This window comes from Mobula birostris, chromosome 26, assembly GCF_030028105.1.
Source record: "Mobula birostris isolate sMobBir1 chromosome 26, sMobBir1.hap1, whole genome shotgun sequence".
NCBI lineage: Eukaryota > Metazoa > Chordata > Chondrichthyes > Myliobatiformes > Myliobatidae > Mobula > Mobula birostris.
In genome coordinates, this window is record NC_092395.1 from 18,391,383 (window position 1) to 18,406,267 (window position 14,885).

Here is a 14,885-nt window from a genome sequence, read left to right on the forward strand (position 1 = left end):
TTAACCTAAAACACAAGGGGTAGAAATGTCCTCCCTCCCCCCCCCCCCCCCCAAAGAAAATGCCTCCCATTTTTTCCCTCCTTTGCCTTGTGGTTTCAGAAAATGAGAACAGTACCCTGCAAGTTCCTCCTTTTGAAATGTGGAGTAATTCACTCGTGCCATGCAATGCTGGGCTCTTTGAATCTGGAAAGTATCAATCACTGCGTTTTTTTTTCCTTGAAATTGTAAGCTCATAAATCTCATTGGACCACCTTCCCATAATGTCACTTTACACTGATGCAGTTACTCGTGGCCAGTGTCACCAGCTTCTCTTGTGACCCACGTTATTCCTTTTCTACTGACATAATTTCCTACCACCTTTTAGAGTCATCGACTCAGAGCTCTGCAGTGCAGAAACAGGCCCTTTGGCCCATCTAGTCCATGCTGAACTGTTATTCCACCTCGTCCCATTGATCCACACCTGAACCTTAGTCCTCCATATCCCTCCCATCCATGTATTTATCCAAATTTCTTATAAATATTGCAATGAAACCCACGTTCACCAATTCTGCTGGCAGCTTGTTTCACATTCACACCACCCTTTTATAAAACCATAAGACATGGGAGCAGAATTAGGCCATTTGGCCTATCAAGTCTGCTCTGCCATCCCATCATAGCTGATTTTTATAATCCTCCTCAACCCAACTCTCCTGCCTTCTCCTCAAAACATTTGACACCTTGACTAATCAAGAACCTGTCAACCTCTGCTTTAAATATACTTGACTATTTGATCTCCACAGCCACCTGTGGCAACGAATTCCACAAATTCACTACCCTCTGGCTAAAGAAATCACTCATCATCTCATGGACATCCCTTTAGTCTCTCTAGTCTGAGGCTGTGCCCTCTGGTCCTAAGTTCACCACCTCTTTCTTTCCCCCCCCCCCCCCCCCATAGAACACATCCTCCCCACATCCACTCTATCCAGACCTTTCAATATTTTCCTCCTCATTCTTCTAAACTCCAGCGAGTACAGTTCCAGAGACATTAAATGTTCCCCAAAGGTTAACCCTTTAATTCTTGAAATCATTCTTGTGAATTTCCTCTGGACCCTGTTTAATGCCAACACATAATGTCTTAGATAAGGGGCTTAAAACTGCTCACAATACTCCAAGTGCAGTCTGACCAATACCTTAAAGCCTCAGTATTACATCCTCTCTCTTGTACTCTAGTCCTCTCAAAATAGATGCTAACATTTGCATTGCCTTCATTACCACTGACTCGACCTGCAAGTTAACCTTTTGGGAGTCCTGGCCAAGTCTCTTTACACCTCTGATTTTTTTTTAAATTTTCTCCCTATTTAGAAAATAGTCGATGCCTTTTATTTCTTCTACTAAAGTGCATGACGAGGCACTCCCCTACACAACATTCCATTTGCCACTTCTTTGCCCATTCTCACAATCTGTCTAAGTTCTTCTGCAGACTCCCTGCTTTCTCACACTACTTGCCCCTCTACCTTCGTATCATCTGCAAACTTGGCACAAAGCCATCAATTCCTTCATCCATGCCATTCTGACTGATAACATGAAAAGTATCAGTCCCAATACCGACCCTGTGGAACACCACTAGTCAGTGGCAGTCAACCAGAAAGGGCTCTATTAATTCCCTCTTTGCCTCCTGTCAGTCACCTAACCTTCTATTCATGCTAATATCTTTCCTGTAATACCATAAGATCATGTTTGTCAACAGTTGACACTATATGACCATGGTTTTTAATGCATCTTCTCAAGGTTGATGTCTTGCTTCAGTATTATGTTGCTCCTAAGTCAAATTTAAATGTCTCAGTTGCTCTTGCACCAACATCTTGGCTTAAATGCATCTGATGAGCATTTATTCCATAGAATTGGCATGAAGTCCATTGTTTCGAGCTGTCATCCTGAATCTGACCTTGTCTCTATCCCTGCACGGCTTGTGCACTATTTGTAAAGATGGTTTGCCAGTCCACATTTCCCACATCTGTATCCATAGATGGAGCACTTTTTTAACTACTTTTACAATCTTCCAACGCCTACCTTTTTAAGCAATCATGGCTTTACTTTCTCACCTGTCTCTTGCACTTTACTGCATGCACTGCCTGACAGATGTGAGGCTGTGAGCACAAGTGATGACAGCCCAGACTGTCATGAAAACCAGCCTCCTTCATTGATGTTGTATACACACCCCAATGCCTCAGGAAAGCAGCCAACATAATTAAGGACTCATCCTATCCCTGTAATTCCCTCTTCTCCCCTCCCCTCTGAGTAGAAGACAAAAAAGCTCGCATGTATGACCGGGCTCAAGGATGTCTTGCATCCCTCTGTTATAAGGCTCTCAAATGATGATTAAAAATGACCTCTTGATCTCTCAACCAACCTCATCGTGGCCCTTGCACCTTGTCTGCCTAAACTGCACTTTCTCTGTCACTATAACACTATTTTGTTTTCTATTTTTCACCTTTTTTAATTCTACCTCAATGGTTTTTTTAAATGAAATTACATAATCTGGTAAACAAATAGTGGGATTACTTACCAGAATTTTATTTTGCTTAAACATCTCGGAGCTCCTAAAGTGAAAGGAGTTCCAAATGATTCTAATGTCTCTTTTCGTCAGCAGTAAATGTGATTCAGGTTTGATTTGCACGTGATGGACAAATCAGACTTTAGAACTGCACATTTGCTGTGTAACCTTAGATGTGGACAACTACAACAGAGGTTTCCTTGTCAAGAGAAAGAAACCGGAACAGTCTTAATCATTAGGATCTTAAATACACATGAGAACTGACAATGGATTTTTTTTAAAATGCTGTGGTTAATCTTTTATTTAAACGAAACTTCAGATGGCATCCACATTAGATAGGATAGTTAAGAAGGCATCCAGTGTATTGGCCTTCGTTGACTAAGTTCAAGAGACAGGAGGTAATGTTACAGCTCTGTAAAACTCTGGTTAGACCACACACGGAAAATTATGTTCAGTTCTGGTCACCTCATTATAGGAAGGATGCAGAAGCTTTGAAGAAAGTCCTGAGGAGATCTACTAGGATGCTGCCTGGATTAGAGTACACAGCTTGTGAGGAAAGTTGAGCCAGCTAGAGTTTTGAGGGGGGATGAGAGGTGGCTTGATAGGTGTCCATAAGATTGTGAGGCATAGCAGACAGTTGGCGTCTTTTTCCTAGGGCTGTAATGGCTAATACCAGAGGACATTCTTTCAAGATGAGTGGAAGAAATTTTAGGGGAGAGGTCTGAGGTAAGTTTTTTGTGCAGAGGGGTAGTGCCTGGAATGCATTGCTGGGGTGCGGGAGGGGAGGTGGTGTTTATTGTCAGATACCTTGGGAGGCTCTTCTATAAGCACATGGATGGAAGAACAATGGAAGATTGTGAGATATGAAGCAGGGAAGTGCTAGATGACTGTGGAGTAGGTTAAATGACTGGCACAGCATTGCGGGCTGAAGCCCCTGTTCTAAATTGTCACTTTTTGTATGAGAGAAACTTAGTTGAAGGCTGCTTTTGGTAGTAATTTCACTGTTTCTATTTATGTCTCTTTTCCAGGTTCAGTATCGATCCTTGGCCTTTATCTTGTGTTTGGATATGGAGCATCTCTCTTATGTAATTTGATTGGTTTTGTGTATCCAGCTTATTTTTCGTGAGTATGAACTTAGAGGAAAATATCTGTCCCATGACATTTTGTATAACATACTGCATGCTTTGACTTCATACAAATCTATATCTTTTTATTAACTCGGGTTTGTAGTTCTTGATTCCATTCTTTCCTTCAATACAAGAATTTAAGTTGAAAGCTTCCTTTAGCAGCATTACATTATTAGTCTGCACAATAGTACCTCTTAGCTCAATTGTCAAACATTTGATAAGTTGCAAACAGAATTGTTGACTCTAATTCTGAATGCAGACAACTTGCTTGTTGGTCGCAGACAAAATTTGCAAAAATATTCAAGCTACTAACACATCAAAATCTGAGCCAGACCTTAAGCTGAATTAAACTGAAATGTCAAAAATTAATTTCTAAAACTGGGAATTGAATGTAACCTGTTCACAAGTGAACAAAATCCTTAAATTTGACTCGTACTTCAATTATCACAGAAATTGAGCATTTTTTTAAAAATACAGTATTGTAATATCCATGTCTAGTTTATATATTTAACATCGTCTCAATGACACTTCATCTCCTTAGGAGAAAGTGCATGCTGACTGCATTTTGTAACCCTAACACTGTTGTACCTTGTCTCCCTGAGTAACTAAAGCAGGTACAATGGATTCCAGTTAATTGGGACACGTCATTTTGGCCCAATTAGGCGACTGCCCCAAATAACTGAAGTATCATAGAAATAGTTAACAATTTTTTTTAAAAACAAAGGACAAACTGCCATTTAACTGAATAACTAATCTGAGAAAAGGCATTCTTGCCATAGAGGGAGTACAAAGAAGGTTCACCAGATTGATTCCTGGGATAACAGGACTTTCATATGATTAAAGAGTGGATCGACTAGGCTTATACTCTCTGGAATTTAGAAGATTGAGGGGGGGATCTGATTGAAATGTATAAAATTCTAAAGGGATTGGACAGGCTAGATGCAGGAAGATTGTTCCTGATGTTGGGGAAGTCCAGAATGAGGGGTCACAGTTTGAGGATAAAGGGGAAGCCTTTTAGGACCGAGATTAGGAAAAATTTCTTCACACAGAGAGTGGTGACTCTGTGGAATTCTCTGCCACAGGAAACAGTTGAGGCCAGTTCATTGGCTATATTTAAGAGGGAGTTAGATATGGCCCTTGTGGCTAAAGGGATCAGGGAGTATGGAGATAAGGCAGGTACAGGGTTCTGAGTTGGATGATCAGCCATGATCGTACTGAATGGCGGTGCAGGCTCGAAGGGCCGAATGGCCTACTCCTGCACCTATTTTCTATGTTTCTATGATTGTCAATATCTTCTAGATTCTTTGCAGTTCTTAACTTGTTGAAGTTGTGAAATCATTTTATTTATACTCCTAATTATTTCTGGCATCTCCAAGCCTGAATGCCTGAAACCACAGTGAGCAAAACAGTTCAGAATTGTCCTGCTGCTTATTTCTCATTAACGATTAGTGACAAAAATCACTGCTTTTTGAACACAAACACATGCAACTGACACTATTTAAAAGCTGTTCACTCTAGGCATGGTGTAGTGTCTAACGGCCACACAAGTGCACGTGGCTGATGCTAGTTGGAAGCTTCGGCAATAGTCTCCTGTCACAATTAAGCGGCATTGTGTCCCAAGTACACAAATGGAATTCCGGCTAACTTCTCCATTAGTTTTTGTTCTTCAAAAGCTGTTCCAAATAGGTGAATGCCCTGATTAATCAATGGCTCAATTAATAAGGATCCACTGTATTGGTTCTCCACTGTATAGGTTGTGGTGCCGAATGGGATAGGCTATGTCATGGAAAAATACAGCACAGAAACAAGCCATTCAGCCCATCTAGTCAATACTGAACCATTTAAACTACCTGCTCCAGGACTATAACCCTTCATACCCCTACCATCCATGTACCTATCTAATCTTCTCTTAGTTGAAATTGAGCTTGCATGCACTGATAGCTTATTAAGCACTCACTACCCTCTGAGTGAAGAAGTTTCTCCTCTTGTTGCCCTAAACTTTTCACCTTTCACCCTTAACCCATGACCTCTAGCTCTAGTCCCACCCAAACTTTGTGGACAAAGTCCTGCTTGCATTTATTCTGTCTATTACCCCTTATAATTTTGTATAACTTCAGTCACACCACACTATCATACTTCCCACCATACATCCCTATACCCTGTTCAATCCTTCATTAACAGCTCAGGTCCTCCAGCTCCAACAACATCCTGTCTTGTAAATTTCACTTTACACAAACAACTTTACATCATCCATTCATTGGCGTAAATACCAACCCACAGAACTCCATCAATTACTCCACTTCCCTGCACTCTTACTTCATTATAAACCATGTCACCTGCTCATCTTCGATTTATTAAAGCCAAAGGGTCAAAGCTTTCTTCAAACTCAAAATAACCTTCCACACCACTATACTGCCGTATTCATACCTCACCTACCACCCACTCTTCACTCTAAGACCTAACCAACCAGGTCACATCCTACCAAAGAACCTCAACACTGTCCACTATTCAACCATTTCATCTGCCATTTCTCAGCCAGTTTCCGCTGGTCTGATCCCACTGCAAGCCTCTCACCACTCCCCCCCCCAAACACACCCCCTATCTTGATCCATCCGCAAATTGCTGACCCAGTTAACCACGTGATCCAGATCACCTGATGTGAAACAAACACTAATGTATCCAGCACCGATCCCTGTGGCACTCCACTAGTCCACAGGCTTCCAGTCAAGAGTCGACCATCTACTACCACTCTCTGCTTCTCCCATAAAGCCAATATCTAATCCAATTTACTACCTCGTTTGAATGCAGAGTGACTGCCACCTTGAATCTTGACCAATCTCCCATGTGGACCTTGTCAAATGCCTTGCTAAAGTCCTTGTAGACAACATCCACTTGCCTTCAACATCCCCCCCCCCCTCCCACCACAAACCAACAACACCTAAGATTGATTAGACACAACCTACTATGCACAAACCCACCCCAACTATCCCTCCTCAGTCCTTGTCTATCCAAATATTCATATCCATCCTGTAAACCTTACAATACCTTCCACAATAACATGTCTCACTATTTTCTCACTGCATCCCGCCCCTACTAACCCACCCCCAAAAAACCCTGGTCACAGAGTTCTCTTGTGCCTTCATGTATCTTGTAGAGCCGGGCATAATCCTCTGTTTCAGTGATTGATTTGATTAGTGAATGGGGTCTTGGCACACCCAAAGTTTGAATTGGATACACTAGAAAACTATGTCCTGGAACACTGTGCTTATGACAGATACACACTCAAAATGTATTTTTAACAATTATTCATATTATGTGATATGCCTTTCGAATGTTGTCAGCTGCAAGTCATTTATGGCCATCAAAAAGGGTTTTTTTTTAAGCTACAAGTTCCATCCTGCTTTACTTAATATATAACAATGTAGTGTAGAAGCTGCACATGCCAAAATACTGTTGATGTATCTTGCTTTACTGAGTAGGTCAGCTTTAGTTTGACCACTTGGTATTATGTAAAATACATCACATAAATTGCTAGAATACGAGGAAATCTAAAACTTTAAAAAATTGCTTAACTTTGGTAGTTTTCTGTTCGTAATGTAATATGCTGCAACATTGTTTCTCAGTGTCTCTCAATTGTTATCTCAGTTTTACTTGTTATAATCTATCTTAATTTATTGCTGATGGGGAAGCAAGCTGATTATTATTGCCTTTTCCACTAGAAGCCATAGGTTAATTGGTAGAACTAGTAATTACAGCACATGAAGTGGCTGCTTGATTCGTTAAGTCTATGCAAACGGTCTAGACTAATCTTGTTGGTCTCAATTCCCCATGAACAGTTTCAACTGAATGCCACCAACTGTGACCAAATAATGGCATAGAAAAACTGGAGAGCATTTGTTCTTCCATCATAGTCAGAGTGAGGCCCTTTCAGCCCATCTAGTCCATGCAAAACTGGTATTCTACCTAATCCCATCAACCTAAACTTGGATTATAGCCCTCCATACCACTCCCATCCATACACTTATCCAAATTTCTGCTAAATGCTGAAATCAAACTGCTGGCAGCTTTTTTTTGCACACTTTGACTTTTTTTTGCACTTCTTCTGAGTGACGAAGTTTCCCCTCATGTTCCCTTTAAATATTTCACCTTCCACCCTTAACCTACAACCTCTTGTTCTTATCTCACACAATCTCAGTGGAAAGAGCATGCTAGCATTTAATCTATCTATACCCTTCATAATTTGCATACCTCTATTGAATTTCCTCCCGTATGCTCCAGGGAATAAAGTCCTAAGCTATTGAATTTTTCCCTATAACTCAGGTCTTTATGTTCTGGAAACATCTTTGGAAATTTTCTCTGTACTCTTTCAATCTTACTGAAATATTGGAGCCACCTGGTATGATGGCTCCAATGCACAGGAAGGAAAAAAGTTGTAGACTTGGTTACTCTTTCAAAGGGCACATGCTGTATCTCCCCACCATTGAGGATATCTTCAAAAGATGGTGTCTCAAGAAAGTCACTGGGGACCCTCGCTATGCAGAACATGTCTCTTCTCAGTATTGCCATCATGGAGGAGGTATAGAAGTTTGAAAACACACACTCAATGTTTTAGGAACAGTTTCTTCCCTACACCATCAGATTTCAGAATGGTCCAGGAAAACTTGCACTATTTTTTCTTTTGCACTTTCTTTAAAATATAGTGTTTTTTTGTATTGCGCTTAACTCTGCTGCAAGACAACAAATTTCATGACTTTGTTTTGTAATCACTTTAGATGTTGAATTTTACCTTGATGTGGTTGATGTGCATAACCTCCACCTGATAATGCAGGTGATTCTAGTTTCTGACATTTTAATCATCTGGCCTAATATGATTTTTGCAAATAGAAAAGTTGCATGGCGAGGCAAACTCTTAAGGTCACAAACTTTTTCTTCTTTCTAGCGGCAACTCTTCAGCAGAGAGCATGTCATTCAGTTAGTATAATAACTTGATCTTCCGTCAGATTGAGTAGACCTAACTAAATTTCATCTATGTTTCAAATTTTAACGCGTCCGTGGCTCCCATTTTTCATGTCAGGAACAGTCTGTTTTATTGGGCATTAATGACAATGGTACATCTTGAGGCTGTCACTACATGTAACTTGTAAAGAGGAGGGTCATGTTTCTGGTGAGTCAACACTGTACTATTTAAATATCAAGGGTAAATTTTATTGAATATCAGCCTTTGGCTATTTATTCAATGAAATTAATAAATTAAGTTTTGAATACCTGTACGTAGGCCAAGCTAAATTATTTTATTGCCGGTTTTAATGATGTGTCATGAATTATCTCGGAAGGTTATGGTAACATTGTGAGGTGAAACATAATTGAAAATTGAATGGATGCTCAAAATCATTGAAATTGGATAGACTAACAGATACTTCAGTTTATTTACCTTTTATAAACAATTTAGATATTGGATGTTCTAAAGAGAATTTAAAAGAATAATGCAAAATATGGAATAATGTACAGAAACTGCACTGCAGTTTCACCAGCACCAGACTACCTGCCATCAAGGATGTATTAATGGAAAGATGCCAGAAACAGGTCAGCAGCATCATGTGAGATCCCACCCACCATGCTTATGGACTGTTTGTCCCACTCCCATCAGGGAGGAGGCTACATAGCATCCACACCAGGACCACCAGACTCTGTTTCTTTCCCCAAACAGTAAGGCTGATCAACACCTCCACCCACTAACTAACCCACCCACCACACCCCCAGCACCACTACTTTATCATTTCCTGTCAGAGTCACCTTACGTACAGATACTCCTGTGCCTAGTGTCACTTAATGGACATACAATCAATCTATGTACATTAGCTATCATGTGTATTTATTTTGTGTGTTTATTATTTCATTGTTTTTTCTGTGCTGCATTGGATATGGAGTAACAATTATTTCATTCTCCTTTATACTTGTATACTGGAAATGATGAACAATCTTGAATCCATTTTGCATCTAAAGCTTGGAATTTATGATTTATTCTTCGCCATTGGCAGATGCTTTGATCATTGATACAATGCCTACTATTTTGAAAAACAAAATACACTTAGATTTTTAAATAACTTGATGGTATTAGTATAGTGATTTTAGCATAATCATTGTTTAATCTTAAACTGGAGGGGAGGAGAAGATGGTGGCGCATGTCTGTGATATCACTCTGGAGAAATATTGTATCATTTCTTAATGCATGCATTACTAAATGACAATAAAAGAGGACTGCATGTCCTCATAATCTAATCTAATCTAAATATACCTTTTTCAGAATCAAGGCTATTGAAAGTGCAGATAAAGAAGATGACACTAAGTGGTTGACGTATTGGGTTGTATATGGAATATTCAGTGTTGCAGAATTCTTCTCGGATATCTTCCTCTATTGGTTTCCTTTTTATTATGTAGGCAAGGTCTGTATATACATTTTGTAATCTTACCTTTGATTTTAATCTTCCAAGTGTTGTCAAATCTATTGCATTCTTTACTATTAAGCTAAGCATAAGGAACATCAGGAATTCATGTTTTAGCATGCTATTATTTTTGATATTCAAGATTTGTATTTTTCATAAAATATGCTCTGATTTGATGGATTTTCTGGTTCTATTACTTAGACAACTTTTGGTTAGTAACTAATGCTGGAGAATTTTTTGCCTGCAGTGTCTTTTCCTGCTGTGGTGCATGGCACCAGTCATGTGGAACGGTTCTCAGATCATCTATAAGCGAATTGTCCGCCCTCTGTTCCTGAAGCATCATGCCCAAGTGGATAGTGCTGTTAATGACCTCAGTAGCAAGGCTTTGGATGCAGCAGAATGCGTGACCAGAGAAGGTCAGTGAAGCATGACCATAAAGTGAAGATCTTTCAAATATTATGTGTAATCATGCTTGTGTATATCTAGGTAAGTTGTGTATAAGGTGACTTGGATTTAGGATGAGGCAGAGAACTTCTGTTACAAAATCCATTTTAAAAAAATATTTGTTTATCTTTAACTCCTGTGAACAATAGTTTTTGCCATTCTTAATCTCTTGAAAACATCCTTTCAAAATTTAACGGCTCATTTCCAAATAATCCTTGATTATTTTCTGATTGAAATTGGCAGATAAAATTACTTATTCCTTCACGCCCCATCTTTATCTTGGCTTGTCCTGATCGGTGACTCTTGAAAGGCAAAGTAAGTAGGATAGCCAATGAAGTTACTAAAAAGTTATACAATTCATGTCTTGGCTGATATAGAGGGGGGAAAAAAATCCAATAAGCAATTCCAATGTTTTAAATGCATGCCCTCTCCAGGTTACAGATGCATTATGTTTTTACAGACATCCATATGTTTTATGCCCATAAGTTGGAAAATATACAACTTGACAGTAATTATAGCTCAAATTATAATGGTGTTGATGCGGGTCAACTATCATGAATGTTTGTCTTCCCCTGCCTTGTTACAATGGTACAGTATCAAGATATCTCACACTCAATGGGTGGTGTTGATGCCTCGGTAGTATCGGTAGATTTTGCATTGCTTAAGGGACCATTGTTACACAATTGTTAATAGAAGTGATTGCTTGTCAGTGTCCAAAGCAGCTCTATTGAGTTGCCTCCTTCAATGAATCTGGCAACCTATGTTCTTAAGACATGATGGTGTCTGAGTACTGCAGGTAGATTATAAAACAGGTAACTTTTGCCAAGACTGGTTCGCTTTTGATGAGAAAGAACAAGCTCTGAAAGTAGAGAGTGGGAGAAAAATAGTTCTGTGGACTTTTGAATTACAGCTCTATTTTTTAAGACTTTTTCATATGTGCCAGTGTCCACATGTTGAGCGTCCATTACCAAGGGAGTACCTTTGTTCATAATTAGGTGCCTGCACTTGGCATTAATCTTTCCACTGGTCCCAGTATCCTGTGCCAGTAAATGCTTGTTCAAAGCACCAACGGAATTTGGATGCAGTTACACATATGCCAATAGCTGGTGTTCTATGTATCTTTTTTTTATTTGTGTGGCTTGGTATCAGTGGGCTATTAAATTATTTAGAACAATTGAATAAATCTTGATCCTATCTTTCCAAGGACATGTCTAAGTCTCTTCCTAATTTTCTCCTTTCAAGAATCTGGGATGGAAGGAATACTGGCATGTTATCCTGGCTTCTTCTCTCTTCTTTCCAGTCTCAGCCCGAAAGGTTGACAGGTTATTTCTCTCCACAGATGCTGCCTGACCTCTTGAGTTTTTCCAGCATTTTGTGTGTGTGTGTGTTGCTTGAGAATTGGCCAATATATTGCAAATTTGAACCTCACCCTTGACTCTTTCAATGTTTATTAAAAATTAAATCAGTAAGCTGGAATCATTTTTGAAAATTTTAACACATTGAGATTTGTTTTGGCACAGTATTGTCAGTATATTTAAAAAATCTGTCAGTGTGGATTCAGTAACAAGTTTATCACAGACACAATGCCAGTTGCAAATTAATTTAATTTATAATTTAAATTTTTAATATTTACTATTTTTAACTATTTTTAATATTTTTATTTAATATTTGTAATCCAGGGTTGTGTGAAGCGCAGAATCAAATGTCGCTGTGATGATTGTACGTTCTAGTACCAACTGTTTGGCAACAATAAAGTATAAATTGTATACAAGGCTTTGTATGCTCTGGAAGAAAATTGATGATGTGACTTTTGGAATCAAATCTGTACATCTTGCATGGATGTGCTTATTCTGATTGCATCCTTTAAGAAACAGTTGACACTCAAAGTTAGCTTTTCCAAAAAAAAACCTGCAACATAGCAGGTGAGGACATATTCATTCCTACCTAAAATAGATTACAAAATAATGTCTTCATTATTTTGGAGATATTTGGCAATGCACAGTTTGGCGTGTTCCCTTTTGTACTACCTGGAATTGCAAATTATACTGCTGTTGACTGGAATTAATTAACACACAATAGGACAAACTAGATAAAGAATGCAAATTGGGAATTGCCAGTCAAAGTAGAATAAACTATTGTATTCGAAGATACTGAATTAAAACTGAATCATTGGTTCTTTACCTATTAATTAATACTCCTAAACGAGTAGATAAACAGTTTGTTTTCCATATTAGTCTGAAGTGGGATTCCTGTTGGTTTGGTCTATTTTGTTGGTTGGTTTGGCATGCATCTTATCGCTTTGCTGCAACAACTTGCTACATACAAGGTCTTGAGTTAATGTCCATTTCAAAATGTACAATAACATTTTGCATTTAGATGTACTGAAGTACATTATATCAGTTTATGTAGTCAAATAATGGACACTGACTCAAAGTAGGTATTAGGTGCAGCTCAAAGCTTTGTTCAAAGAGATGTGGAAATGTTCTGGAGTTCCAGACCCTAGGGTATAGATGGACTGGAGTATATCTGTCAACATTTGTATATCTGCATTATGAAGTCTACTGTTTTAACAATATTTGAACCAAGTATAGATTTTTAAAATTCCATCTTGCAAGTAATGGCCAGAAACACACTTGTGCCTGTGCAGATAACACACACCAGTGCATTCTGATTAGAAGTGGCGAGAGATTACGAACTGGGGTATTTCAAAATCAGCCCCGTGATACAACACTAAGAAATAATTTGGCTGTCCTGCTTTGTCAATAGGACGACATGCTTATCGTCCTATTTTAGAACTTCATCAGTCTCTGTACCACACAACATCACTACTTGGGGTTACAGAAATGATTTGCCAATTCAAGTGAACTGTTGTATGTTCATTGGTGCCATATGTTGTCTTGTACAGAGACTGGCAGATTGGTCATCATGGCTCAAGGTTTCAAAAAGTTGGGCATTAAAGATAATACAGTAGAGTAGTGGTTAGCTCAACGCTTCACAGTACAGGTGATGCAGGTTCAATTCCAGCCACTGCCTGTAAGGAGCTTGTACGTTCACCCCGTGACTGCGTGGGTTTCCTCCCACAGTCCAAAGACATACCAGTTGGTGGGTTAATTGGTCACTGTAAATTGTTCCATGATTAGGCGAGGGTTAAATTGGGGTTGCTGGGTGGCGCAGCTCGAAGGGCAGAAAGGCCAGTTCCATGCTGTAAATAAATGGCTAGTGCTGAGCAGTTTAAGGAATTTGCATCATTGACAAATTATTCCGCATGTGCTTCAGCAAACTCCTTCAGGCAGCAGGTCAAAACTCCACATGTAATATGAATAAAATTTACCCTATCATGTGAACAGACTTTCATGCTATCAGACATCCCACCTCTCCCGGAAGTTCTGGGAGTCTCCCGCATATTAATAGCAGCTCCCTGACGCCCGCAAATTATATACAATATCCCAGAAATGAGAGGGAGAGCGGGAGCGAGAGTGAGCATCCTGATTGGTCTCTCTTTGTGCTAAACAGACATACCAATTTTCTCTGTGGGTGGACTTTACAGTCGACCTCTGTCTCTCCAGTTTTGTCCTGCACCGCCATAGCAGAGTGTTCCAAAAAAAGAAAATATAAAACTCACTTCACCCCAGACTACACTAAAGTGTACCCCTGCCTAATAGGGGTAAAAAAAATAATGACAGTGTTGCTCGCTGCACTGTTTGCAACAGTGACTTTTCTATTGCCCTTGGTGGGTTAAAATGTAAAAGACATGTTGAGGTGAGTTTAACAGGTGTCATTCGTTCATTAGCATAGCTAACATTATTTAAACTAGCTGGCTAGCTGCTAAGGAGCTACTCTATTGATGTCCTACGTGATGAGGACAAACTCCCTGTAGACGTGCTTAAAGATGCGGGGAGCGGGGGTGCTACCTCTCTGAAATGGTGGTGCTATCTCCCTGGAATGAGTTTTTGCAGGGTAGGATGTCTGTGCTATGTGAGATGCAGAGATCTAAAAACCCCTTTATATTCAAGATGCACAATCCATTAGGTTTAAGCAGCACAAAATACTAGAAGAACTCAAGTCAGGCAGCGACTATGGCAGGGAATAAACAGTTGACATTTTGGGCCACAACCCTTCATCAGGACCCTGTATCTGCAGACTCTCTTGTGTTTGTGGTGAGATTTTAGATATGTTTCAGTTTATATTAATGTTTTCTCATTTTTGTCTTGCTTTAGTTTTGCAGACTCTATGTAACAGCAAGAGCCTCGTAAGACCAGATGCACAACCTAAACAGTTAGCTGAAACGTCTGTATGTAATGAAGCAGGCCTGCTTTTTGCTAGATCAGAATCTATGGT

The 14,885-nt window shown here is 39.4% G+C and overlaps 1 protein-coding gene across 1 annotated transcript in view; it reads left to right on the forward strand.

The window, feature by feature from the left end:
- LOC140188098 (receptor expression-enhancing protein 6-like) overlaps positions 1 to 14,885 on the forward strand; it is a 35,470-nt gene that overhangs the window by 8,344 nt on the left and 12,241 nt on the right. Inside the window, exons 2-4 of the mRNA XM_072244054.1 lie at positions 3,562 to 3,655; positions 9,965 to 10,103; positions 10,351 to 10,519. Coding sequence (XP_072100155.1) covers positions 3,562 to 3,655; positions 9,965 to 10,103; positions 10,351 to 10,519 — 402 coding nt within the window. The remainder of the gene's footprint in view (positions 1 to 3,561; positions 3,656 to 9,964; positions 10,104 to 10,350; positions 10,520 to 14,885) is intronic.